Source organism: Ailuropoda melanoleuca, chromosome 14 (assembly GCF_002007445.2).
Source record: "Ailuropoda melanoleuca isolate Jingjing chromosome 14, ASM200744v2, whole genome shotgun sequence".
Taxonomy (NCBI): Eukaryota; Metazoa; Chordata; class Mammalia; order Carnivora; family Ursidae; genus Ailuropoda; species Ailuropoda melanoleuca.
The window spans coordinates 27,146,287-27,172,943 of record NC_048231.1 but is presented as its reverse complement, the minus strand read 5'-3'; the positions used below and the strand labels follow the sequence as shown (position 1 = coordinate 27,172,943).

Genomic DNA, 26,657 nt, shown 5'->3' with positions numbered 1-26,657 from the left:
GTCCCTGGCAAGGAGAGTTTCCCATTCTTTACAGTTCTGCAGCGTTTGGATTGTTCATGACTTTTTGGTGAAAACGATGGTCCGTGCAAGTCATGTGGGAATGAAAGTAATCTCGGCGCTGCCCATTTCTGCTGCAGATGACCACCCATCAGGCCGAGATAATGGACTCCTTTGCAGTGCACAGTTCTGCCAGGTGAACACCTGCCTCCTGGCCTCCTGACACTGACCTAGAAGCTTTTGCACAAACTTGCTTGGTGGGTGCCTTTTTCTCCGTGAATGAAAAGATCTACCTCTGGTTCTGAAAATAGCACCTGGACAACCTGCAGAAAAGATTTTGTCATTTTCTCGTGGTCCTGTAGCTTATGGCTTTGTTCCTTGCAGGAAAATCAGTAAGAATTTTTATTAAGGTTTCTTTCTGTAAAGGTTTTCTTCTTTGCACACAGTGCTTTGCCGTTCAGACCTACTGCCTCTGTTTTTCCATATGTTGGGCAAATTGCCTAGATTCCCTGGGTCTTGGTTTCTCCATCTGTAAAATTAGGGCAAGAGTGGACCCTCCACCCTGGCCTGTTAAAGCTGTGAGCCTTAACGCAAGCCTGTGTGACAGGTACAGAGCGCCTGGCACAGAGTAAGCGGCCAGGACACGCCACCAATTGTGCTGGCTTCCTGTGGCTCCTGTAACAAATTACCATGAACTGGATGGGGCTTAAAACAATACAGATTTATTACTGTACGGTTCTGTAGGTCAGACTTCAGAGTTGGCTTCATGGGGCTAAAATCAAGGTATCAGCAAGGCAGCACTCCTTCTGGAGGTTTTAGGGGAGAATCCTCTCCTGGCCCTTTCCAGGTTCTGGAGGCTGCCCACGTTCTGTGGCTCACGGCTGCAGCACCCTGACCTTTGCTTCCACCCTCACATCCCCTTCTCTGCCTCTGCCTCCCCCCCCCCCCCCCCCCNCCGCGCTCCTATAAGGATCCTTGTGATTACATTGGGCCTATTCAGATAATCCAGAATAATCTCTCCATGTCAATACCCTTCACTTAATCACATCTGCCAAGTTCCTTTGTCCACATAAGGTAATATTTTTACGGGTTCCAGGGATTAAGGCATGGACAATTTTCAGGGAATCATCATTCTGCCTACCACATTGATTCTTTCAAAAATTATCTTTTAAGGGGTGCCTGGGTGGCGCAGTCGGTTAAGCATCGGATGCTTGGTTTCGGCTCAGGTCGTGGTCTCAGGGTCATGAGATTGGCCCTGCGGGGGCTCCGCACTCAGCTAGAGTCTGCTTCAGACTCCCTCTCCCTCTGCTCCCCCCTCACATGCTCTCTCTCTCTCAAGTTAATAATAAATAAATCTTTAAAAAAATAAAAATTATCTTTCAAGTATCCACAGTGTGCCGGACACTTTGCACTGGGCATAACAAATAGATAAATGATACCAAAGGCTTATACCAAAATAGATAAATGATAATGTTGACAGTAGTGATAATTATGGTAGTTGACATTTACTATTTACTATACTCGAGGTATTATGCTAGGCATTTTAGTTGAATAACCTTGCCGAAGTGCCCTCATAGCATGTAGGAAAGGTTTTATTCCACTTTTGAAGATAAGATCACTGAAGCTTAGCAAGCTGAAGTCCTTTCTCTAAAAGTCACATAGCTCGTGACATGAGCCCAGGTCTGTCTGATTCTCAGCTCCTACAATTAATTCCTGGATTATATACCGCCCCTGGAAGGGTGGATGGGTGAACCTGTGGCTCTCTTCCTAATAAAGGTTGACAGGTAGCTCCAATTTAGGAGCAGAGGGCAGAGCTCCCAGGGGAGGCCATGCTCCATCTCTCTCTCTCTCCCACCCGATCATGGTCCAAAGCTGCAAGTTCATGGCCCTGACCATTGGGCAGGTGTTAGTTGTCTTCAAGAGAATCTAATAGCGTGTGTTCATCATCCCACTGAAATGATCCTTCCCAAGACCATTTATCATTGTGCTAGTGGGGTCCTGCTTCAAGCTGAGGCCCTGCATCGAATAGCGGAGCCCAGTGAAGTTCCTCTTTAGGGATGAATATAGAAACCACCTGGTGATTTTAAAGGGCAATCAGGAGGTACATTCAAGTGAATCTGAGGGAAGCATTTGAATATTAAAGGCCACATTATTCTTGATCTTTGCCAGAATTTCCTTCCGTGGAAATAGAACTTTTACATGAAGGCCAAGGTAAGGGGGAAGGTTGGCCCCCCAGACTGTGTGGTGTTATAATGAGACTAACCCAGTTGCTGGGTGCTGGGATGACCAGCAGCCACTTACCCGGGCCATGTAGGACAGGGAGAGGAGGGAGAAGTTTCCAGACGTACCACCCAGAGTCTAGGATGGGCTGAAGTGTGCAAGGAAGTGCTGATGCCTCCTGTGATCTGAGCAGAGGCAGGACAGCTGTGGATGTTTCCTGGCTTCTTTCCTGCTGGAGGGGCAGGCTGTTTGGGGGTAAGGTTTGCGTTTCTACCTTTTTGTTTCCTGCTGGGACAACTTCTCTTTCTCTACTCCCTTGCCTACATCCCTGGGTTTAGGAGATGTTACATTTTAGACATGTTCACAGACCGGCTAGTAGAAAAATGGTTGTTAAATTATGGCAGATAAAGTAAGAGCATCCACACATTCTGACTTTTTCAAACGGTCTTGATTTTAAGTAATTATTCTTCAATAATGATGACCGGTTAATCAGTCCGATGTGGAATTAAATTTTTGAATATTCGTAAGACTACATCTATAAGATCCACAAATCAGAACAATTTGATGGTGTGCCATGGCTGTGTTTCCAACTTCCCGTCCAGTCTTTCTGTCCCTCTTTCTCCCTCCCCCTCTTTCTTCCTTCCCCTCCCCCCTTCTTTCTTTCGCTACCTCAGACAGACGTTGGGACAGACATTGGGCTCAGAACTTGTGATACAAAGATGAATAATTACTGGTTCCTGACTTCCAGGGATTTATCGTCCAGTAAAGGGATTCGTTCATTTTAGCCAGCGGATATTTACTGAGCCTCTATGATGTGGCAGATGAAGCAATGAACAAAGTACATTAGGTTAGATACTCTAGATGGTTAGATTCCAGTGGGGATAACACATAGTAAACAAGCAAGCAAGTATAGAAGCCGGTTTCAGCTGGTGACAGTTTCAGCTGTGAAGGAAACAGAGTGAGGCAGTGGGCCAGAGAGTCACTGCCGGGGGTCTGGCCTCTCTGCGGAGGTGATGTGGAGCAGAGCCCTGAGCATTGACATGAAGCTACCCTGCAAGGATCTCGGCAATAATGTTCCAGCCATGGGACGCCTGGGTGGCTCAGTGGGTTAAGCGTCTGCCTTCAGCTCTGGTCATGATCCCAGGGTCCTGGGATCGAGCCCCCCATCGGGCTCCTCTGCTCAGCGGGAAGTCTGATTCTCCCTCTGCCTGCCACTCCCCCTGCTTGTGTTCTCTCTCTATTTCTCTCTCTCTGACAAAGAAATGAAATCTTAAAAGAAAAAAAAATGTTCCGGCCAGAGGGAATAGCAAATGCAAAATCCCAGAGGTGGGAAATAACTCAGAAAAATTGGAAGACTGGGTGTGGCTGGGGGGTGTTGATGGGGAACTGGGTTGGGGTGCGGGCGGGTAGGCAATGGCCAAAACGTGGAGAACTAAGAGAAGGAGTTTGGATGCTCTTTGGAGTGTAATGGGAATCCTCTGGAGGTGTGAAGCAAGGGAGTGGTGGAGTTGACTTTGGGTTTCAGAGAGAACTCACGTTGGCTGTGGTGTGGTGAATGGGCTGCCTGGGTGGGACATGGTTGTGCAGCTTGGATGCTTGGACAGGGGAGAGGGGTTGTGGGCGTGAGGGTGGGGAGAAGTGGAAATCAGGATCAACTTGGAAGAGTTGGCCAGTTTGGCTGCTGGATTGACGGATGTGGCCGGGGCAGAGCAGAACCACTACGGGCTCTGGACTTTTCGGCTGAAGTTCTGGGCATATGAAAGGCAGTGCTACTCACTGAGATGGGGACAGCTGGGGAAGAGGCAGTTTCAGGGTATGTGTATGGGTGAAAACAAGATTTTTCTTTAAATCATGTTTGTGTTAAATTTGAGAAGCTAATTGGACATCTAAGTGGAGAAATTGGGTAGACAGTTAAATCCACAAGTTCTGGGAAAAGGTCAGGGCTGGGGATGAAAATGTAGAAATCATCAGTCAGATGAACAAGGAGTGAAGCAAAATGTGGGAGGTGTGCATTTAGCTTTAGAAGGATATCATTTTTGCTTTAGAAAATGTGGCTATCTTAATTATGTCAATGTTGGGGAAGGAAGGAAGCAATATTCCCTGGGTGTTGACTGTGCGCCAAGCACCATGCTAGCTGCTTCGCATATAGTATATCTCACAGGGCGTAAGGATTGAGAAGCATCCCTAGTACATGGCATAGGATTACCCATCCTGGAACCAGATCGCGAGATTCAAATCCCAGCCTTGCCTCTTACTAGAGGTGTGTTCTTGGGCAAGTTAATTTAGTCCTGTGCTTTTTGTTTGCTCATCTGTAAAATGAGGTCATACTTGTACCTAATTCATAGAGTTATTTTGATGTTTAGATGAATTAATACAGGTAAAGTACCTGGAGTAGTGCTTTGTACATAATAAGCACTCAGTAAATGACAGCGATTTGAATGTTACTATTATATTTACTCTGTATGGTGCACTTCAACGGATGGAAGAATAAGGTATGTTATCATAAGAGTATTGCCTTAGAATCTTGTTTTGACTTGTTTATTAGTCAGTATATAGGACGCTTGGGTTCTGTTCCTAATTTTTGCCATGATTCAATTTTATGAGCAATTCCTCTACTGTAATATATATTAAAATCCGTTTCTGTTCTTATTGCTATATAACAAACCATGCCAACTTACTGGTGTAGTGCAAGCATTTTGTTATACTCATAGATTCTGTGGTTTAGGAAATCAGGTAGGACTCGGTAGCGACGGCTTATCTCTGCTCCACGATGTCTGGATGTCTGCGGGGGGGGGCTCACCTTGGAACACTTGAAAGCTATGGATATCGATGGTGAATGGTGACCAGGAGGGGACAGGATCACCTGGAGTCATCCTTGCTCATGTGGTGGGAGCTTTGGCTGCCAGACTCTCAGCTGGGATCTTAGCTTGGCTATTGGCTACAGCACCCACACAGGACCATGCCATGTGGCCTTTCCCTATGGCCTAGTTTGGGCTTCCTCATAGCCCAGCATCTGGGTTCTAAGAGTGAGTGTCCCAAGAGAACCAGGAAGAAGCATTGTGGTCTTTTATGGAAGCTTTGGAAGTCACACAGTGCCACTTTTGCCTTAGTCAGAAGCCTGTCCTGATTCAAGGAGAGGGAGCATATAGATTCCATCTCATGGGAAGAATATCAGTCTCATGGTGAGAAGAGCACACAGGACTGGAGATGTTGTGGTCAGTTTTGGAAAAAATACAGTCTGTCTTGAGGCTTAGCCAGGAGGCCAGTTTTAAGGCCAATTGGCTTAAAGGATCCAGTGCACTTCTAAATGTTGGATGTGCTCTTAAGTGTGAGGGTCTCTTTTATTTATTAAAGGATTTGACTGCTCTTGGCCTTTGTTGTATTGAAATTCAGAACTGGTAAGCTCTCATTCATTTAAGAAACCCTGATGGAATACTGACTCTGTGTAGGACCCCGAGCCAATTGCTGTGGGGGCAAATTGAGATGCTGCAAGGAACCTACAAGCCAAAACCTGAAGATGAACACATTTGGCTTTCAATTAACTAGTCTCTGGAGAGGAAGAAAGTCAGGGACAATCCCAAATGGTAGTTACAATAAAACTAGTCAAAACAAGACACAAAATGAATTTAAGGAAAACGTTTTCAGCTAGCATTGTATTCAATGTTCAAGAACACATTTCCCATCCTATAGACCTTATCTAATGAATTAATTCTTATCACAACTAGTCATTGTTACTCACTACAGCCATTCAATATAGTAAGCACCTTACGGGTATGATAACCTGCAGTGTAATCCCCTGAGGCAGATTACTGTTTCCATACTATAGATAAGAAAGAGGAGTAAAGTAGTAGGTTAGGTGACACGAGCTGGCATTGGTGCCCCAATCTTCTGCGCCCACGGTGCATGCTGAAGGTGACAGGGCAAGTTAGTACAAAGCTGGGACTAGAACCCAAGTTTTGGATACCCCCTTTGGTTTTCTTTCTTCCAGAATTCATGGTTTCCGTCCGTGTTGCATGAGTCTTCTGCGTACCATGAATCTTCTGCTCTACACTCTTGGACTGAGTGTAGAGCTTGAGAAGGAGGCAAAGCTCATGTGATTTTGGGCCCCTCCTCTAAATTCCAGCTATATAGCTTGCTTTGAGATGATACTAGGGTGTGTTATACCATACTGCACTCTATTATATGTAATGCATTGTACTCTCTAATAAGAGTAATATGTATTTCATATTTAATATGTTATGTTTGTACTACAGAATCCAGTATCCAATATCCAAGAGCAGTGTGAAATAGATCAGAAGTGTTCAGACTTTTAGAGCAAAATCCTCCCTTCTGATGAAATTTTACATCTTTGTCTGTATCTATATAATTTCCACTGTAAGTTTGAATTTTATGCAGTTCAATTGAATTTCCACTCAAAATTCAAACTTTCAGAACAAAACCCTTTCATTTGAAGGAAGTTCAGTTTGATTCAGATCTTACGTCTGTTAGGTTTACCTGACCGACTCCTTCCTTCAAATGGAGTTTTACCTCTATAGCTATAATTTCCACTTAAAGTTTACATTTTATTCAGTTCAGTTGAATTTCTACTCGAAATTCAAACTTTTAGAACAAAACCTTTCCTTGGAAGGGTTTTATTTGAAAAGTTGGAACACCTCTGGTCTATTCCTCTGGGCTATTTGTAGGTTACAGATTTGGCCCACGAGTGGTACCACTGTCATTAACCTGATTTCAGGCTCAAGATCTCAGCCACTAGCTGAAGTCTTTTCTGCCGACAAGATCTGCATTACCATCTGCTGTAGAATGTAACCTTTAAAGTGCCCATCTAAGCAGAAATCCATAAAACTGAAAGTCATAGAAGAGGGAGAGAGGGTTTATTCCATTTTAAGAATTTTGGTTTGATTTAGATCTTATGGGTTATCTTGACTGATTTATTTAGTACGTAAATATGTCCCAGAGAATGATCATACCATGATCTGTTTTCAGTTTACTTTTTTCATATCAAGTTTTTTTTGATGGAAAGTGATTAAAAAAATAACCTTAAAGTATGATAATCATCCTTTTCTTCAGCAGACTGCAGTTTGATAGATGTATCCAGCAATTGTTCACCTGTGATGAAAGGAAATTTGAATTTTCTGGCACAAGAACATTTTTTTTTCACTCGTGTCCAAATTGTAGAGTGATAACAAACTTGACAGAGCTGAAGCAGGCCTTAAGAGGTATGGCCGCCCTATACAGTTGTGCAGGTTGCGTATTGTACAATTGTGACCGGATCTCTTGGGATTGTGCAATGTGGCAGTCCTGTCAGGAGGTCATGGATTCCAGTCTCTGTTGATAAGTAGGCACAGGAGGGCTTCATGGCAGGCTTAAGGCAGTAAGAATAAAAAGATATTATGTGGTGTCATTTCCAAAGGAGTGCCTTTCTGTACATTTATTGCTCTCAGTTTGAGGGCATTTCTGGTAAGTGCCTAGGAATGAAAAGGAGTTGGTTTGAGACAGGGTGCAGCTGGACTTAAATGGAAGATCCTGGGGAGAAGTGTAGTTCACCTTCATGTCGGTGAGTGAAGGATGGCTGCTTGCTGGTTTGTTTTGGGGTATACCCTAAAAGCAGGTGTCTTCCATGCCTCAGCATTGCTCTCTGTTCCCACTGGGTGAAATCCAGTCCTGAACACCAAAGATTGAGATTTGGGATTATGGCAGGGTTTATTAGTACCTAGTTGAGGAACTGAGGTTAAATTTTCAATTGCTGTTGGAGCTGCTCTTTCGGAGAATTTCTTGTTACAGAGCAGGCAACAGGTGTCTTGATGGGTTCTAGAGTTAGATGGACACTGGGCCTGTATCCTGGGGTCACCACTTGCCTTGGGTGAGTTGCTTATGGTGTTAGGTGACTAGCTGATATTTCGGACCCCCTCTAGGTAAAGAAAAATTATATTACCGATTTTTGGTATAATTTGTAATTATTACACAATAAACCTCTTCCTTGGCTTTATTCATTCAAAGTATTTATCAAATGTCTACCATGTGCCAAGTGCTGTGCTAGGCACTGGGTGTATAAAAGTGAACCAAATGAGCAAGGTCTCTGCCCTTGGAGTTGAAAGTCTAGTGGTGCAGGTCTGAGGAAGACAGCGAATCAACAGTAAGCCAGCAAATACTGTTACTATGTGCAAAGGTAGAGACAAAAGGAGAGGGGCTACGTAGGGTGAAGACCTCTGGGAGTTGGTAGCATTTAAACAGAGCCCCAAGGGATGGGTGGGAGTCAGCCATGGGGAGAATGGGGGGAAGAAGACCCCATGGAAAGTGAACGAAGGCTGGGATGCAGGGCGTGGGGGTGGGGTAGGGGGTGGGGAGACAAAACTGGAGAAGTGGGTGGGGGTCTGTTGTCAGGCCTTGGGGTCCAGAGTAAGGGGCTTGTCTTTTATCCTAGATGCAGTGGTGGGAGCACTGAAAGGTTTGAGGAAGGGAGGTGATAGGATTTATGTTTGAAAATGTTTTCTGACTTCTGGGCGGAGAATGGCTGGGGGGTGGGGTGAGCCTGGGAGTGGCAGGACCTGTGAAGTGCTATGGCTGGAGTCTCAGAGAGGTGGTGGCCTGAGACAATGGTGGGATAGGGAGAAGGAGGGCCAGGGCTCCTTCTAGGTCTGTTTGGAAGTAGAAATAACAGAACTCAGGGAGGGAGGAAGGAATAGGGAGGCCAAAGTGAGGTTGCCTCTGAGAATCTGGCCGTTTGGCTTGTGCAAACTGGGTGGATGTTGATACCATCCTGGGAGAGGAGCCTTCTTTTCTGGGTGGTTGGCGATCAAGTACAATGTGCCCATACTAAGTGTGAGACGCACTTGCGATCTGCCAGTGAAACCGAACTATTGGTATTTGCATATATGGAGCAGGAATTTCAGAGCCGTGTTTTCAGGAGTATTCCTGGAAGAAACAGTCTCCCCACCCCTGACAGTCTAGGACAGTTTTCCCAGGGCCCTGTCCTTCCAAATGTTTCTGTCTCTTTTCTGACCCCAGCTCCCATTAGTGCCCATTGCGATGCTGCTGCACCAAGACCTGGACCTTGGCCTTGAGCTTTGCAAAGCCCACACTTTCTTGGCATACACACAGAGGAAGGTTGGCCACTCGGGTAGTCCATGAGGATGACTTTGAGATTGTCGTCATTAAATACTCAGTTCTTGTTCTGGTTGGAAGTGGCCCAGATGTTATGGCGATGACCGTGGTGACCCAGGTATCGGTATCCCTGTAACCCGAGTAGCCAGCAGAGCTCCCTCGTTCTTTGTAGAAGGGGGCTCTGGCCACCTCCAGTGTTGGCTTGACTTATCACCTGGGACGCAGCATGCCTATGGCTCCTGTGGCTTTTGCACACTGATCCCTAGGTTGCCTCCTGCTGGCCCCTGTCTGCAGCTTCCCTGGGCATAAAGATCTGGGAGTCATCAGCAAGTGGGTGGCATTTAAAACCATGACCCTGAAATAGATTAGTCACGGGGAGAATGCAGAGAGGAGAGGGTGCAGGGATGAGCCCCATGAAAGCCCAATAGTTACACATTTTTAGGAAGAGGAATCTGGAGAGTGGATTTAAAAAGACCTAAACAGAGATGGGTGCCTGGGTGGTTCAGTGGGTGAAGCATCTGACTTTTGATTTCTGCTCAGGTCATGATCTCAGAGTTGTGAGATCGAGCCCTGTGTCGGGCTCTGCATTGAGCTGGAGCCTGCTTCAGATTCTCTCTCTTTCCCTCTCCCTCTGCCCCTTCCCTGCTCTCTCTCTCTCTCTCTCTCAGAAAAACAAAAACAAAAACAAAAACAAAACAAAAACACAAGACCTAACCAGAGAGAATGGAGGAAAATCTTGGGAATGTGGTGTCAAGAAGACAGAAGTGGGAGCATTTTAAGAAGGAGCAAGGCCTTGGGCGCCTGGGTGTCTCAGTCAGTTAAACATCTGCCTTCTGCTGAGGTCATGATCTCCGGGCCTGGGATCAAGCCCCACATTGGGCTCCCTGTTCAGTGGGGAGCCTGCTTCTCCCTCTCCTCTCTGCTCATGCTCTCCCTCGCTATCTCTCTCTCTCAAATAAATAAATAAAATTAAATTAAAAAAAGAAGGAGCAAGGCCTTCTATGTGGAGTGCTGTGGGAGGCCAAGTTGGAGGCCGTGTTGGTTGTACTGGATCTGCAAGGTGGAGGCGGTGGGGGTCCTGGGAAGAGCAGTCATGCTAGGGTGCCAGCGGTTGAAGCCTGGTTGTTTTTATATGGTTTTATGCCTGGTATCACCCAGTGTTGTACTTCCCTACATTCTTGGCTGGTTATGTTGGGTGGCTAATGGTTGTGCTCCTCCTGGCCCTCTGACTTGGGTGTGCCAGATAAAATGCAGGACACCCAGTGAAATGTGAATTTCAGAAAAATAATTTTTTTAGATTATAAGTATGTCCCAAATATTGCATGGGATATACTTATACCAATTTTTAAAAATCTGAAATACAAATTGAACTGCCCGTCCTGGAATTTTTTTTTTTTTTGCTGAATCTTGCAGCGCACGTTGAGTTTATACTTTAAAATGGCTACAATGGTGAATTTTATGTGATGTGAATTTTAACACACTCACAAATCTAGCAACTCTATCCTAGCTAGACTAGGTCATGCAGAAGCTACCCTATGGTCTGATTCTGGGTTGAGTCACCAGGACCAGTAGGAAATGCCAACCTTGAGGGACCCTTTTTTTCTGGTGATAGCTAATGTATCTTAAGTTCCCTTGGAGCACCCCACAGACTACTGAGCACATAGTAGGCACTCATCGAATGATAGAAGCCGCATTATGTGCCGTGGGGAACATTAGCTGACAGTGATCCGTAAATGGAAAGACACTACCCTGGTACCTGTGAACCACTTAGAGAACGTCAGGAAATGGACCTCAGGTGGATGTTTCCAGTGAATGAAGCGGTCTGGCACTTTTGGCTGTGCTTGAGGAGCGGAGGGCTAACTCCATGACGTACCTAATTTAGCCCCGTGACTACGGAGCAAACGGCTTTGCTGAATTCAGCACCTCCCAGTTATAGCAGCTTAAATGCAACTGGCGTCGGAGGGGCCATTAAAAATCTTTAAATGGCAGGGAACTCTTGGAAATGCCCACAGATTCCAAGATAGCTGGGTTGTGTCATTTGCTATTTTAATTGGTTATAACAATTTCTAGGCCCTTTTCCCTCCTCCTTTCTATGAAACGGAGGAGCCATAACCACAAGACTGTATTTCAAATGACCTCTTCCGAGGCAACTTCAAAGCAATTAAGTGCAGGTTGAGTCTGAAGCGTATGACGCATTAAATATCAACTAGGATTTTCTGTGAGGATTATGTTCCTTGGTTAAAAGCCGAGAACCCAAACGTTAGGTTTAGCTATCTATGGAAATGCCTTTCTTCTTCTTCTTTTTTTTTTCCCTCTTGTGGTTTTTTCCCCTGAGCTTTGCTGTTTACAAGGACTGTTGTATCCCTCGTTAACATTTGTTTACATGGCAAGCAGAACCGGGCACTTTCATTTTACACTATTTTATTGAGCCCTACGATGTGCCAATATTCGCTAATTTGTATTTTGGTTGTAGGTCTCTGAGTCAGGTCCTATGGTTCTTATAACTGGGCAGTTCCTTGAACAGAAATACGTTTTTGATGATGGCTTCATTGCTGCTAACCCATCACGTAGAGAGGTCGCCTGGGTAACAGGTGTGGGTCTGAGGATCTATCAGAGGTAGCATGGAGGAGGAAGTGAACTTTTGAAAATGATGCCAGAGCACACTTCTTTCTGTACTCCTTTTTTCTGTGAGCTGTTTCTTGGGGGAGCAGGTGAAGGACCGAGCATAGCAGCTTGGCAGCTTTCCTCACGATCCAGGCAGGGATCTGTTTGCTAAGATTTCAGTTGCCTTTTCTAGATCCTTGAGTGCTGGACCTTATCTGAATTACACGGGAGTGGAGGGGAGGATGGTTCCACCCAATTCATCCACATTTTTACCTGGTGATCTCCTGGACACCAGGGTCCTGCCCCATCACCTTTGTGCCCGCTGGTGCCTGAAGCGTGATAGACACTTGACCAACATTTGTTGAATCCATTCTGTAAACATACATGTTGTGCCCTGGGATTGGAACCCTGGAAGTTTTAGAGGCAAGAGGCCCAGAGCAAGGGGGCATTTAGAGGAACTTACTCTCTAGCAGGAGGGATTACTAGTGAGAAAGGGCTGCAGATATTTGGGGGGGTGGAGTGAGGTGTTGGTTTGGCGAGAGGGACCAGCCTACATTCAGCAGCTCGTGGTTGGTTGGAAAATTCCCCTGGAGGCTGGTTCAGCCCTAGGATTCCCCTGGCAGCAACGACTCTTGGCTTCATCAGATCCCATTTGGTTCCCCAAACCTAGGAGTGCTGGTTTATTAAAGATTCCCTTCCCTCTCTTTTTAGATGTGCTTCCCCAATTTGTCAGTAAGTCTGTTGATTCCTTGAAGACTTCACTAATTAGAGCTATTAATAGTATTTGCAAACACTTCTCAGTCTTCAGAGAGACAGAAGGGCATGTTTGCTGCATCCCCGTCTCCCCAGCCTCATGAGGAGCAATGTGGGCATTCTTTTCCCTTTTCAGTTTCTCCTTTCCTCCCTCCTGCACTCACTCCCAGCCTCTGATGGCTGCATTTGCAGCGAATCACGGAGATGGTGCTGATGTCAGCAGCCGATACTGCATTAGAGGAACCACTTCAAGGGGAAAATTATCCAGAGGGTGATGCTGAAAGGCAAAGCCATTTTGTGGGGTGTTTTGTAGAAACCGTTTTTTTGCCTTTGATGGATCTCATTCATTTTTGCGACTTAGTAGGCACAGTGAAGGAAGAGCTATCTAAAATTTTTTTTCCATCCAAGTTTTTTGTTTTTTGTTTTTTGTAATAGGAGGTTTTAGTGACTGTGAAGTAAGCCAGGAGCCCCGGTGGCTACCCTGGAGGGGCAGGCGGCTGAGGCTGCTTGCACAAAGCACAGTGTACTGGGGTGTTGAGACTCCCTCTCAGCGACCATGGGACAAGGGCACAATGAGGGTACAGCTCATGCTACACAAACAGTTTGTTCTTAAAGATGGATAAATATAAACCACAGCCCTTTTTAGTCGTACACACAGCTTGCCATTCGAATGCTTTCCCCAGCAAATCCTTCCGTAAAGTAGATAGCTGTCCCGCAGAGGGATCGCCATGTACAGTTTCAGCTTTGTGTACGGTAAGATACACCTTAACATCTCCATGACGTTTGTCCGTACAGCTGGTTCTGAGCAGGGAGACAGGGCTGTGTGGCACCGAGCTGAAGGGGGAAGCTAGGTGTGGAGCGGCAGCCCTCCCCAGGGCTGTTCGATTTCCCAGCAGCATCCAGCAGCCTGGATGTGGTCTCTGAGCAGAGAGAAGAGGTGTCTCCAGATGGCTGCAGAAAAGGACAGAAGGAAAGGGAGTAGAGTCTGTGAGCTGGAGAGTGAAGTGTTGAACTTGGAATCTAAGCAGGGCGGGGAGGGAGGAAAACACAGCGGGGCCACGAGAAAGTGAGACGTGGGGGCAGGATGTGTTGTGGGGGCAGTTATGGGGGAGAGCCGGGTGGATAGGATGCTCGAGTCCGAAGTGGATTTCTTTATCGGTGTATTTCTGAGGCAGGGACATTTCTTGGGATGACGGGGTTCGGGATGCGGCCATAGGAGGAGGCAATGGTAGTGGAAACCATTGGTCATCCATCACCTCTTCCAGAACTGTCTTCCTGGCCCTGTGCACCCCTCCTCCAGAGTCTGTGTGCTTCTCCCCTTGTAGCTTGTCCCTACAAAGAATCCCTTTTCTGAAGATTGTCCTTGGTCTACTGGAACCTCTTACCAGGATGCTCCTGGGCATTCATGTCCTTCCAGGGCTTTCTGTAGCCGGCAAATGACTGGGTAAGAGAGTTGGGACAAACTTGGGGAAGTAATTTATACTGCAGAGCTCAGGGGACAGGGATTCAGCTGGAAACCACTCTTACTTGGTTTCTTGCCCTTCCCCTCCCTGCTTCCCCGCTCCCTTATGGGCTTCTCCTAGAAGCACTTCCTAAAAAAACTGCTTGCAAACCAGTCTTCATCTCGGGATCTGCTTCTGGGGAACCCGGCCTGAGACACTGGTTGAAGTGGTTTGGAGGTGATGGTGATGGTGAAGAGGAAGGAAATGGGAGGTTTGGGTATTGGATGGATGGTCTTGTGGAAAAATTGAATTACTCAGGAGGAAAGCAGGACCTGAATGGAAGCTTCAAGGCATCAAGGAGGGGTCAGCTCTACCACAGACAGCCATGGGAAGAAGAGAGACGTGGAGAGGCCAGGGGGTTTGGGTCTCAAAGGAACGGGGTTTGGATGCAAGATCGTGGAGTGTTATTTTTCTGGGACAGGGTGGCCCTGACATTGTGGGTGAGGGAGATCGAACAACCTTTACCTGAATGCCACACTCAGGGGACAGTGTCCTCAGGGGAAGCCCAGGTGTCACTGAGGAAGGTGGAGGAAGGCTCCCTGAAGTTGCTGGGAAAGTTGGGGAAGTCTTCAGTCTGGTGGACCTGAGGTGTCGTTGGAAAGGTTTGGGATGGGGAGGGCAGGTTGGATCAGAGCAGAGGAAGCAGAGAGTAGAAGAGGGATAAAGCTACATCGAGGGAAATCAAAGCTACAGGGAAGCTTACATCCACTGGTTTCACTGGCCTTGCACTTCTCGGAGGAATTGGTCCCTTGAGCTTCCTGGTGGATGGTGGTTTGGCAGTCTGGATACGGAGTGTGGAGTTTGCTACTACCCTGGCCACATAGCTGGCATGTACTTGTTGAATAAATGAATAAATGGGACATCAAGTTTCTAAATTTCCCTCCCTTTTCATCACTGTAAAACATTAGTGTCCTGATCACCTCTGCATTTTATGCTCTGATAAATATGGAATTTATTGAAGTACCTCTCGCTGCTTCTGTCAGCATCATTGGGTGGGATGCAGTGAACAGGTGTCCTCAGGGAGGCAGTGCATTGGCTTATGGACTTACGTCATAGGATCTTTCTGCCGAATGGGTTAACATGCAAAAGTTTTTCAGCTTTGCTTTCTATGGTGGATCTGTAAAAAGAATTGGTTCGACTGGTACAACCACTTGTGATCTATGCGCTTGAGAGAGACGAAACCCAAAGGAGTTTGCTGGGGTCAGAAGGCAGCATGTGGAGGGTGAGGCAGGGCTGGGGAAGGAAGATGGGCCCTGAGCACATGGGACATGTTAGAGGCCATGTAAACAGGCGAATAAATGTGGGGAGTAACTGTGGGGTTTTAAGCAGGATTGGAGTTTTAGAAAGGACCCCCTGGCTCCAGCCTGCTTGGGAAGGGTCCCCTTCAGTGGAGCCCAGCAAGGAGAGGTAACTGGTTTTGACAAAACACCTGGGAAAGGCAAACCTCTATCTGGAAACAACGGGCCCTGACAATGGGATTTAAAACGCTTGGCCCCAGGGTAAAGGAGATATTTTGGGAATTACAGCTACTTACATTATTTTTAATCCAGAAGGTAGGGGAAAAAAATCTTTTTTTCTTTTTTAAAGCGCTCTAGTTAATTTAAATTATGGAGGAAAAAATCTAGAGCCAGAGACAAAATGTGTTATTCACGAAGCATTTTGGAACTAGACAACAGAATCCCAGCTGTGGTTGTGTGCCTTCAGGCCTTGACCGTGGAGTCACGACAGAGGGGTACATCTCAACAGCATGGTGGAGTGTGGGGCCTGTTGGGAAAACCACCAGGTAGGGAGCCCCAGATCTCGAAAAAGGAGCAGGGCAGTGGGAAACGCCAGGGCTGTTCCAACCAGCTCAGCATGGACGAGGAGGAGCCCTGGTTCTGGGCTCTTTCTTGTCTTCCTTAGGAATTGAACAAATCATGAAGAGCTCCCCTTAGACTACTGTCTGAGAACTTTAACACCTTGACTCTGTATGTCTGTCTGTGGGAAAAATATACTATGAGTACCGGGGCTGCTCTTACTACCAGATTCAACGAATTCTGCAGTCAGATTTTCTGTTGAGCAAGTGTGTGAAATTGATATAAATGCTGGTAAATTTATGGATGGGTGCATGAATGAATTCAGGAATGGAACAAATTATAAGTAGGAACAACTCAGTTGTAGGCAGTGTGCTAATAAGCTCCACACTAAGACATCAAGACAACATAGAGGAAGGACATCTGATTATACTGGGGGGTGGGCAGTCAGGGAAGACTTCCTGGAGGTGGTTACCCATGAAGTGAGTTTTGAGGTAGGAGGTGTTGTCCAGATAAGGAGTGGGGGGAAGAAAGTTATCTGGGAAGCAAGACAGCCCTGAGGGCGGCATCAGCAGATGGCTCAGCATAAAAGGGTCAGGGTGCTGCTGGGTTTGGCTGGGTCAAAGGTTGTGTGTTTGGGGGCGTGGCAGCAGGTGAGGCTGGGGAGACAGGCAGGCGCCAGGTCCTGGAAGGAGCCTGCACTTTACTCAATCACTGTGGTGCCTTCAGAGGAGCTCAAGCATGAGGCGGCTGTGTTCAGAGTCATGCCTGGGAGAGCGCCACCTGGCTGCGATGTGGAGGATGGATTCGAGGAGGCTTTTGAAGTGATTCTGGCGAGAGAAGGCTGGGTCTGCTGGAAAGAGAGAGGTGGGGACAGATGTGGGTCAAGGTGGCAGCATGTTCTCAGCTCCTTCCTCCTCCCCTTTCAGCATGGATTCTTCTTGTCTTGGCTCTCTGTCTCTAAAGGTTCCCAGAAATTTCCCGATGCCTTGGACTCTTCTATCTGGACGCAAAGTCTGGTGTTTTAAGAGGGCTAGGGGAGAGAGATCCCTGAACCAAAGGGAGAGCCTTTTCTGTGGTGGGCTTTTGGGGACATGCATGACTTGCTCACTTAGTGTGTGTAGACGGGCCCTGCGTTCTTACCAGGACGAGCTTGATCACCTTTAAGGTACAGCTGTCAGATGGAAGCTGGAAGAACAGGGTTTGGCTGTTGGGCTATGTGGAGTCAGAGAGAGCCCGCACGTTCTCTCTGCTCTTCTCAGAGGATGGTCATGGTGAAACCAGGGGCTGTGAGGCTGCTCAGCCTTCCTTCCTTCTTCCCGACACCCACCCTCTGCATTTGCCTCAAGTTCACGCACACCCAGGGAAGCGTTCTGAGGATTCCAGGCTCAGTGTTCACCTGGAGCTCTCTGGAAGCTCTGAGCTGCTGGTGCAGGTGGCCCTGGACCGATTCCAGGTGTGGGAGGGTTGGGGGGAGGGCAGGAGTTCTCTGCTTCTCGCCAGTGTGTTGCAATCAGCCGCACTTTGCCTGGGTCCATAGGCAGAGTCACGTTGCTGTGTGACAGCGGCACCTCTGAGGTGCCTGCTGTTCAGGTTTCCAAGAAACCCCGAGTCCTGTGGATGTCATTTGTTTCAAGTGGCCTGGAGGGTGGAGGCACTTGGGGCTAGGTGTCTGAAGATGCATTCAAGGACGCCACGGCCCCGGGCCTTTGTGCCTCACCTGTCATGGGGATGGATAGTGGCAAGTGCTCTCCACACAAGGTTTCATGATGATACACTAGGTTCGTGCGTGTGTAAGATCCTTGTCGACTCTCCCACGGACTCTGAAGGCGGGGATGGGTCTCATTCATTTCGGTACCCCCAGCGCCAAGCACGGTGCCTGGTGACTCCAGTGTTTGTTGACTGAGTGCAAGAAAGGGCGATGGCAGGAAGTACAGGGCACGGGCAAGCCTGAAAAATTCAAAACTACCGCAAACCTGTTCAACCACGAAGAAGCAGATTTCCGCGTGTGCTCCCATACCTACCCATGTTTAGGTAAAAGTGGAATGGCGGAGCATTTGTGAGGAAACATTTTTTTTTTTAATTTTATTTTATTATATTATGTTAATCACCATACAGTACATCCCCAGATTCCGATGTAAAGTTTGATGCTTCATTAGTTGCATATAACACCCAGTGCACCATGCAATACGTGCCCTCCTTACTACCCATCACCAGTCTATCCCATTCCCCCACCCCCTCCCCTCTGAAGTCTTCAGTTTGTTTCTCATAGTCCATAGTCTCTCATGTTTCATTCCCCCTTCTGATTACCCCCCTTTTCTTTATCCCTTTCTTCCTCTACCGATCATCCTAGTTCTTATGTTCCATAGATGAGAGAAATCATATGATACTTGTCTTTCTCTGCTTGACTTATTTCACTTAGCATTATCTGTGAGGAAACATTTTAAAATGAAAGTGAACTGAAGGGATATTGCCCTTACCGCCTTTCCCTTCTCATCAGTCCTTGGCCGCACTGTTGCTGCCAGACACTTTTCCGTGGGAGTCGGGAGGAATGATAGGTCATTACTTTCTATGCCCCATCTATTATTGATGCATTTCAGAGAAAAGGGCCCTTTCCACTAGGGGGATTTCTTTGTTTCCTATTCTTGTGTGCCTATGCTCCGGAAAACCGACTTTGAAGTCAGATTATTCTCATTTAAATCCCGGTTCCCCCCTTTCTGCCCCCTTGACCTCAGTTTAGTCATGCAATCTCTCTGGGTCTCAGTTTCTTTATCTGCGAAGTGGGGATATGTGGTGGCTGTGACCGTGCATGTGCCTTGTAGCCCTCCAACGGAGTCCTTGCTATCCACCTTCCGCAGGTAAGGAAACAGAGAAACTCAGTGGTCAACCAGACGCTGATAGCTTTGGGACTGAAACTCTGGTTTGTGCTCTTGGTCCTTTGGAAACTTGGGATTGGTGGATTCTATTCAGACTCTGCTCCCAGGGACAGTCTCTTAGCAAACTGGCATTGGGAACTGGTCTGAGAAGGACCTTCATCAGGCCCAATTCTGCTCAGCCTCAGGAATGCTAGAAGCCCAGGAAACATCCATGATGTAAGTCAGCAAAGGAGACCCAGCTCCAGCTGACCTCTGAGCTCAAGGTTGTCATTGGGCTTCCTCCTAATGTCTGTCACCTGACGCTGTGGGGGGCATTCCCTAAGCAGATTGTCAAACCCCCAAAGCTGGGAGGCACTCTGACTTCTCCCCACCACAGCACAGCGCCTTCTGTTCACTTGGCCCCACATAAATGCTTGTTTCTGGGGTGGTGGTGAATCTGACAGGCCTGTTGTCTATAGTCTGAAGGAGTGAACAACAACAACAACAGAAAACAAACATTTGCTCCATGCCAGGCACTGTGCCAAGAAACGGAAATCCAACAATCAAAAGACAAGCTTTCAGACTCCAAGGACTTTCTAGGCTCATGGGGAGATGGGCATGCCGAGTCTGCCTGGAGAGTCCAGGAGGACTTCACAGAGGAGGCAACTTTGAGCTGACACTGAGGAACTTGGGCGTTTCCCAGGCAGGTGAAGGTGGGGAGGGGGCTGCTGGCCAAAGGAGCATCCATGAAGGTGTGGAGGCGTGAACAGAGCCCTGCCATGTTGAGTGCTGCTGGAGTGCCAAGCTCTTTCCCACTGGGCGCCCTCATCCGCACTGTGTGTGGTTTGGATGTGCCAAGGTCTCTGCCTTTTATTCGTCATTCATTTAATCAGTATATTGTGTGTCAGGCACCGTACAGGACACTGGGGTACAGAGGTGAGAGTGTAGACCTGGGGCCTGCCCTCCTGAAGGGCAGGGGTTTTGTTAACAGTGAGTGTGGACTAAGAGAGACCTAATCTAGTGGGAGGTGTGTGTGCATGAGTTTCTTATAGCTGCTGTAACAGATTGCCACAATCTTAGTAGTTTAACACAATGCATATTTATTATCTTGTGGTTCTGGAGGTCAGAAGTTCAAAATCTGTCTCACTGGGCCAAAATTAAGGTGTAGGCAGGGCTGGATCCTTCTGGAGCCTCTAGGGGAGAGTCTGTTCCTTGTCTTTTCCAGCTTCTAGAAGCTGATTTCATCCGTTGATTTGTGACCTCTGCTTCTTTCCTTCCATGTCTTTCTCTGACCCTCTTGCCTCCCTCTTTTAAGGACATTTGTGATTACATTGGGCCTACCTGGTAATCTAGGATAATTCTCTATCTCTAGATCCTCGACTTAACCACATTCGCAAAGTTCCTTTTGTGACGTAAGGTAACGTAGGCATAGGCCCAGGGATTAGGACGTGAACATCTTTGGGGGCCATTATTCCACCAACCACAGAGGGAGCAGGGGAAGGGGGAGGGGGTGCTTCCAGAAGTGGATTTAACCCAAGATTTGTCAAAGATGGGTGACAGTGGAGGCAGGGGGGGCCCTTAGGAGGCTGCTGGATTGGTCCAGGCAAGCCATGATGATGGCCCCTGATGAGGTTGGGGGTCCTGGGAAGGGTTAGAGGCACAGGGATGGAGATATAGCAGGGAGGGTAATGAGTGGGGAGTGTGGGGGCAAGGTTGAAAGAAATCTGTCCTAGACAGGACGCACCTCAGTATCAACCAGGGCCAGTAGGAACCTGAAAGCCATGTTTTGGGGGAAGGATTAGCAAGAACATGATGCCCAAGGTGCTGGTTCTGATTCTTAAATCTTTCAGTGAGAGATTCCAGACAGTTTCGTATTCAGTGAGTCAGAAGGAAATGTAACATTCAATGATTTTATTTGCTAGAATCATGTCCAATAAAAGGCTGATGTTCCCCTTGCTTTTCAAAGACACAAGCTGACTTTGAGGCTCTAGGAGGAAAGGCAGGTATTTGCAGACCTGGATTCCTCGAGGTGGCCACCCTTCTGGCCAGGTGTCATCAGGGTCATTGGCGCTTTGAACGAGAGTGAGTGACATTCCCATGCTTTTATTTATCTTGAATTTCCCAAGGCAGAGAGCGAGCAGTCCGCTCTCTTGAGTGGGATTGTTTGCCCCACTTAGGTAATTACCTAATACCATCTCCTAATACCTTATTTACACAACAGCCAGGCTGCTCTATGACAGAGGCCGTAATAAGCGTTAGTGTAATAAAGGCAGAGCAAAATCCAAGTGCGCCACTGTTCACCGCTGCACAAGACAGATTTCCAAAGCTCACGATAGCATCGTGTGTGTAACACGACCCTGTTCTTCCTGCCGTTCTACAATAGCCGCCAGCTCCACATGCTTATTTCCAAGGTAATGAAATTGCCTTTCTAGAGACCAGTGACATTTGAGAATTTGATGTGTTCTCAAAACGAGGGGAAAATTCTTTTCTGATGGCTTCCTACTGGAGGAAAATAGAAGAAAAATTCTGTCACAAATAGACCAGGAGTGGTTACAACTAAGTCATCGCATTTTCGACTAAGAAATGTGCCTAGAATCTATTTTATTGTTCTTATGTTTTTCCAGGAAACCAAGTTACTTGGCAGGAAACATCACTCATTGTTTACTTCCGTCAATCCAGTCACCTGCTTTCTTGTTTTTCACTTTGGTCGTCTTCTGAAACCCAAACTTTCTTTACTATGTCTGAGTTTTGACTCGTCTGCCCAATAGCAAGCTTGCTCTTCTTCCCTTTGTTTTGTGACCACCACCTGGGATGAAAGGGACTTTGAAACTCACTAGATGTTCATCTCTTCTCTGCCCTTGGTATCCTCCGTTCCTCAGTGCGTGGACAGGGTAGCTGGGCATCTGTCTCCTAGTTATTCCCTCTCCAAGCTGCACAACACGTCTGTTTTTTCAAATATGATGGTTTGCCCTGCATCTTACACATTGTTTAACCAAGGAAGCTTGAGAGAAGAGATGAATTATAAATCACGGAGCCCTGGCTTGCAAAATCGGGCCCTTGTAGAGAAACAGAAGAATTTCAAACTCAGTTACTACTACCTTTTTTTTTTTTTTTAAACACCAGAACTCCTGGAGTTCCTTTTCTAGGAACTCAAACAGGCACCTTGCAACCGATCAGATCCCCTCACTGCCCGGCTTGCTGAGCCAGATTTTCGTCCTCCCATTTGAAAGCTGGCTTGAGAAAGACATCTGTGCTTTGTTTCTGACGAGTTCCGTGTCTTGTATTTATCAACACACTCTCTCTCCCCCCTGTCCCCCGCCCTGTTTCTCAGTGGCCGTTCCGGCAGCAGCGCCCCCCGTGTGCCAGCCCAAGGGCGCTGCTAACGGGCACTACGCCGCCCCACGCCTCTCCATCTCGTCCCGAGCCACGGTCGTCGCCAGGATGGAAGGTGCCTCCCAGGGGGGCCTGCAGACCGTCATGAAGTGGAAAACAGTCGTGGCAATCTTCGTGGTCGTGGTGGTCTACCTCGTCACCGGCGGTCTGGTCTTCCGGGCACTGGAGCAGCCCTTCGAGAGCAGCCAGAAGAATACCATCGCTTTGGAGAAGGCGGAATTCCTGCGGGATCATATCTGCGTGAGCCCCCAGGAGCTGGAGACGCTGATCCAGGTGAGTGGGGGAGAGGCTGGGGTCAATGGAGAATGGAGTCCAGACCACCTGTGGGGGGAAGGGACAGCTTTGGTTTCGTCCTTCGAGCTCACTGAGTTTTGCCTTTGGTTGAGATGCGCCTGATGGTCCGGGAGGGCCTCTCCGGGGAGGTGACATCTGACCTGAGACTTCAAAGGAGCCAGAGAGTGAGGCATGTGATGATGTGGGGACAGGGGGCCAGCCGTGCGACAGCCTTGATGCTGCGACGTGAGGAGCAGGCTGGGTTTTGCTTTTGGATGAGGTGGCAGGAAGCAGCAGCAGGGGAAAGGGCTTTGGAGTTTCAAATTCCAGTCCACCTCTGTGTGCTGATTAACTTCCCGATTCTGAAGTCTGTGTGAGATGCTGGTAGGTCCTGGTGGAAAGTGATGACATTGATGGAGGCAAGGGAGAGTCATATCTTTCCAGGGGTTCTAAAGTTTGCAAGGCAGAGGGATGGAAAAGATGGATCCCTAGACTCCTTCTGTTCTGGGGTTATCTGCATTCGATTCTAATGGCGACTGCCATCCAGGATATTGCAGGATTTGCAACACTGACCTGGCTCTTTGTCTATTTATTTTAAACTACATTGATAGGCAAGGGGAGTTATGGGGTTCCTTATGATCTGGAGCCTTCATAGCGACTGTATTCCTTTAAAGAAATTTTGATTATCTGACTTGACTCTTACAAATAAATAAAAATATACATTCTCCCCTCCCCCCAGGAATAAATATGATTTCATATCTATGATCCTATAACTTTTATTAAAAAAGAAAACTTTAAAATGCAAAAAATCTAAGAGCAGTATTTCATATTATTCTTTCTTGGATAGCTTTCTCTCCCCCACCTCTGTTTCTGAGAAAATGCTATCAAATTTGTGATGATGGGAGTGTTGTACCAATCTGTGCCAGAGTTAAGACGTAGACTATCATAGAAAATGGGGGAAACAATTCTGGAGTAATTTTAAGTAAGAACGGAATAATACACATTGTTGTGATATGTGGTGAGATCCTTTCTAACTAGTTGCAATATATAATAACCTAAAAAGTGGTTCAAATTGAATCTAGATTCATGCTTGCATTTTCCTTCCTTAGACAGTGAGATCTTGAGGAAAAAGATTATGTCATATTATCTTTCCATCTGTGTGTAGCCTATGCATTGCTTTGCATCTAATTTTTGCCCAATAGAGAAATCCTTTAGGATTGAGATATCAAACTGAATCTCTAACATTGTTGATACCACCAGATATCTGAGATTATTCATGCACTGGTTTATCTATTTATGTATTGCCCATTCTTTGGCTCTCTTCTTCATGAAAAAGCTCAGAGGCCTGAATGGACAGGATGGGGATTCTAATTCTGGTGCTGCCATTAAAACCGGTCCCCTGCTTTGGTCTCAGAAGTTTCTCTGGGAAATGAAGAATATGTGTGTGTATGTGTGTGTGTGTGCGTGTGCAGATACATGTGAACACACACACATCCTTAAGGTCATTTTTGTAACAATTAAGAAAACTACCCTATATTAGACACCTTTTATAAGCCAGATGCCTTACACTCATTATCTCATGTAACCATTCCAACAACCCTCTAAGTTGGCACTATTATGCCCATTTTATAGGTGAGGAAGCCCATTCTAAAATAGGTGGAGTAACTTTCCAGCCCCCAAAGTGACCGAGCTGGGATTCAAAGCGAGGTCTGTCTGACCTTGCCCTTCCTCCCCCAGTGAGTCTACAAGGTCTTTAAGTGGTCTTTCTTTGTCATGAACTCAGTTCTCTCTTAAACCTTTGCTTTGTGTTTAACGCTTTCCAGAATTTTAACAGAGTCAGGAAACATGGGCGTGCCCTGCTTCGTAGCAGAACGCATGTCCCCATGTCTTCTCCCTGCACCCGCCGAGTGTGAGCCTTGGGCTTGCGATGCGTTAAGATCTCCAGCCACTGCGATGTAAGGATTTGTACTTGTGTGTATCTAGGTCTTTTTCACGACACAAGTTGAGCAGATTTACATGTGACTCTGTGTGAATCAAGAGCCAGTTGGTCATGGTTTGCCTTTCAGTTCACTGATTCCTTCATGGGATGGAAATGCCCACACTTACGGACTAGGGGGAACGTTCTCTCACCTCACGTACCTGAGCAGCGTGGTATAGAGTGCTTATAAGAAGCTTTTTGGAAGGGTTTTCAGCCTGTTATATTCTAAGCTGGAAACACAGTATTATGGCACTTCACCGAAGTCTGAAAGGAGTGACTGAGAGGTAAAAAATGATATTGATGGTATTCATCTGGTAATGTCAGGACCCTTGGCTGGATTGAGTGAACCCCTCATAAAGTAAGCTGGGAGGTGTAATTCATGTTATTAATAACAAACGCAGAGCACCCAGAACTGCTTCACTCCCATGAAATGCCTGGATAGCTTAAAAGAGCCATAGTTTGGGGAAGGGTTTTCAAAAGAATTAAACCACTGTTACGGGGTGCCGTGGGGCTCCGGAGGAGACTGGTGGGTCACCGTCCCTGACTTGATCTCTGTTACGGAGGGAGCTGTCTCATCCATACATTCTCCAAGTTGCTATTGAGCTCCTGTTGTATCAGGTCACATGCCAGGAGCTGTGGATAGAAAAGAGGAGAATAAAACACACCGTGAGCAAGTTACTAACCTCTCTGTGATCCAGTTTCATTATCAATAAAATGTGCCTAAAATCCCTCACCCTTGGGGCGTTGAGAGGATTAAATTCTATAATTCATGAGAAGGACTTTGAATGATTTTTGACACGTGGTGAGTGCTCAAAAAATAAATAAATAAATAAAAGGTCCTTCTCTCTGCGGCTGGGCTTGTAGCTCTGTTCCAGGAGCTCCGAGTTTCAGGCAGGGCTCTCTTTTTTCTTTTAAGTGTTTATTTTAATTCCAGTTAGTTAACATACAGTGTTATATTATCTTCAGGGGTACAATATAGCGATTCAACAGTTCCATACATCCCCTGGTTCAAGGACTGGTTCTTCCTGGAGAGGGGGTTCGCCCCCCCAGGGGGCATCTGACAACATCTGGAGACATTTTTGGTTGTCGCGACTTGAGGGGGTGCTAGTGGAACGTGGTGAGGAGAGACCAGGGATGCTGCTGAACAGCTGGACGCACAGGACAGCCCCCAGCCCAGCAAAGAATGAATCCAGTCAAATGTCAACCGTGCCGAGGTCGAGACACCCTGGAAGAAGAGGCACATAAACCAACAACTGGAATTTACTGCAATGGAGCTATTTTTTTTTCCAGTTTTATGTGATATAATTGACATACATCACCGTATAGGTTCAAGGTGTACGGAAGAATGGTTTGAACATATATCGTGAAACGGTTACCGCTGTTTGCTTAGCATCCATCACCGAGCGTAGATACAATAAAGAACAAAAGCAAAATGAGAAAAAAAAATTTCTCCCTGTGGTGAGAACCCTCAAGACGGACTCTCTTAACACCCTTACTGTATATCACACCGCGGCGTTGGCTACGGTCATCAGGCTGTACTTTACGGCCCTAGTACTTCTGGGTCCTGTGACCCGAAGCTGGGACTTTTTGACCACCTTTCTCGCATGCCCCCTCCCCCCACCTTTGGCCTCTTATCTCTTTTTCTATGAGTTTTTTTTGTTTGTTTTTTGTTTGTATTTTTAGATTCCACATATAAGTGAGATCATGGAGTATTTGTCTTTGTCTGACTTATTTACTTAGCCTCATGCCATCAAGGTCCTGTCATACTCCACTGTGTGTATGTCCTACAACTTCTTTATCCACTCTTCAGTCAGTGGACACTTAGGTTGTTTCTGGGTCTTGTCCATAGTAAATAATGCTGCTTTGAGCGTGAGGGTGTGTGTATTTTTTCAAGTTAGTGTTTTTGGGTTTTTTTGGACATACTCCCAGAAGTGGAATTGCTGGCTCATATGGCCGTTCTATTTTTAATTTTTTGAGGATCTTCCATACTGTTTTCCACAGTGGCTGCACCGGTTTGCGTTCCCACCGGCAGAGCACGAGGCTTCCCTCTTCTCCACATCCCCACCCGCATTTGTTGTCTCTTGTCTTTTTGATGATGACCGGGGTGGAGCTGTTTGAAGTATATGAAAAATGGGGGCCCCAGTGTGGCAAATGGAGGTCAGGGAAGTTTCTGTGGCTATTTATTTCT

At 46.8% G+C, this 26,657-nt stretch overlaps 1 protein-coding gene across 2 annotated transcripts in view; it reads left to right on the top strand.

The window, feature by feature from the left end:
• Positions 1–26,657, top strand: part of KCNK10 (potassium two pore domain channel subfamily K member 10) — a 129,414-nt gene that overhangs the window by 36,115 nt on the left and 66,642 nt on the right. For both annotated transcript variants that reach the window (XM_019800393.2, XM_011225843.3), the window contains exon 2: positions 22,157–22,491. In XM_019800393.2, coding sequence (XP_019655952.1) covers positions 22,157–22,491 — 335 coding nt within the window. The remainder of the gene's footprint in view (positions 1–22,156; positions 22,492–26,657) is intronic.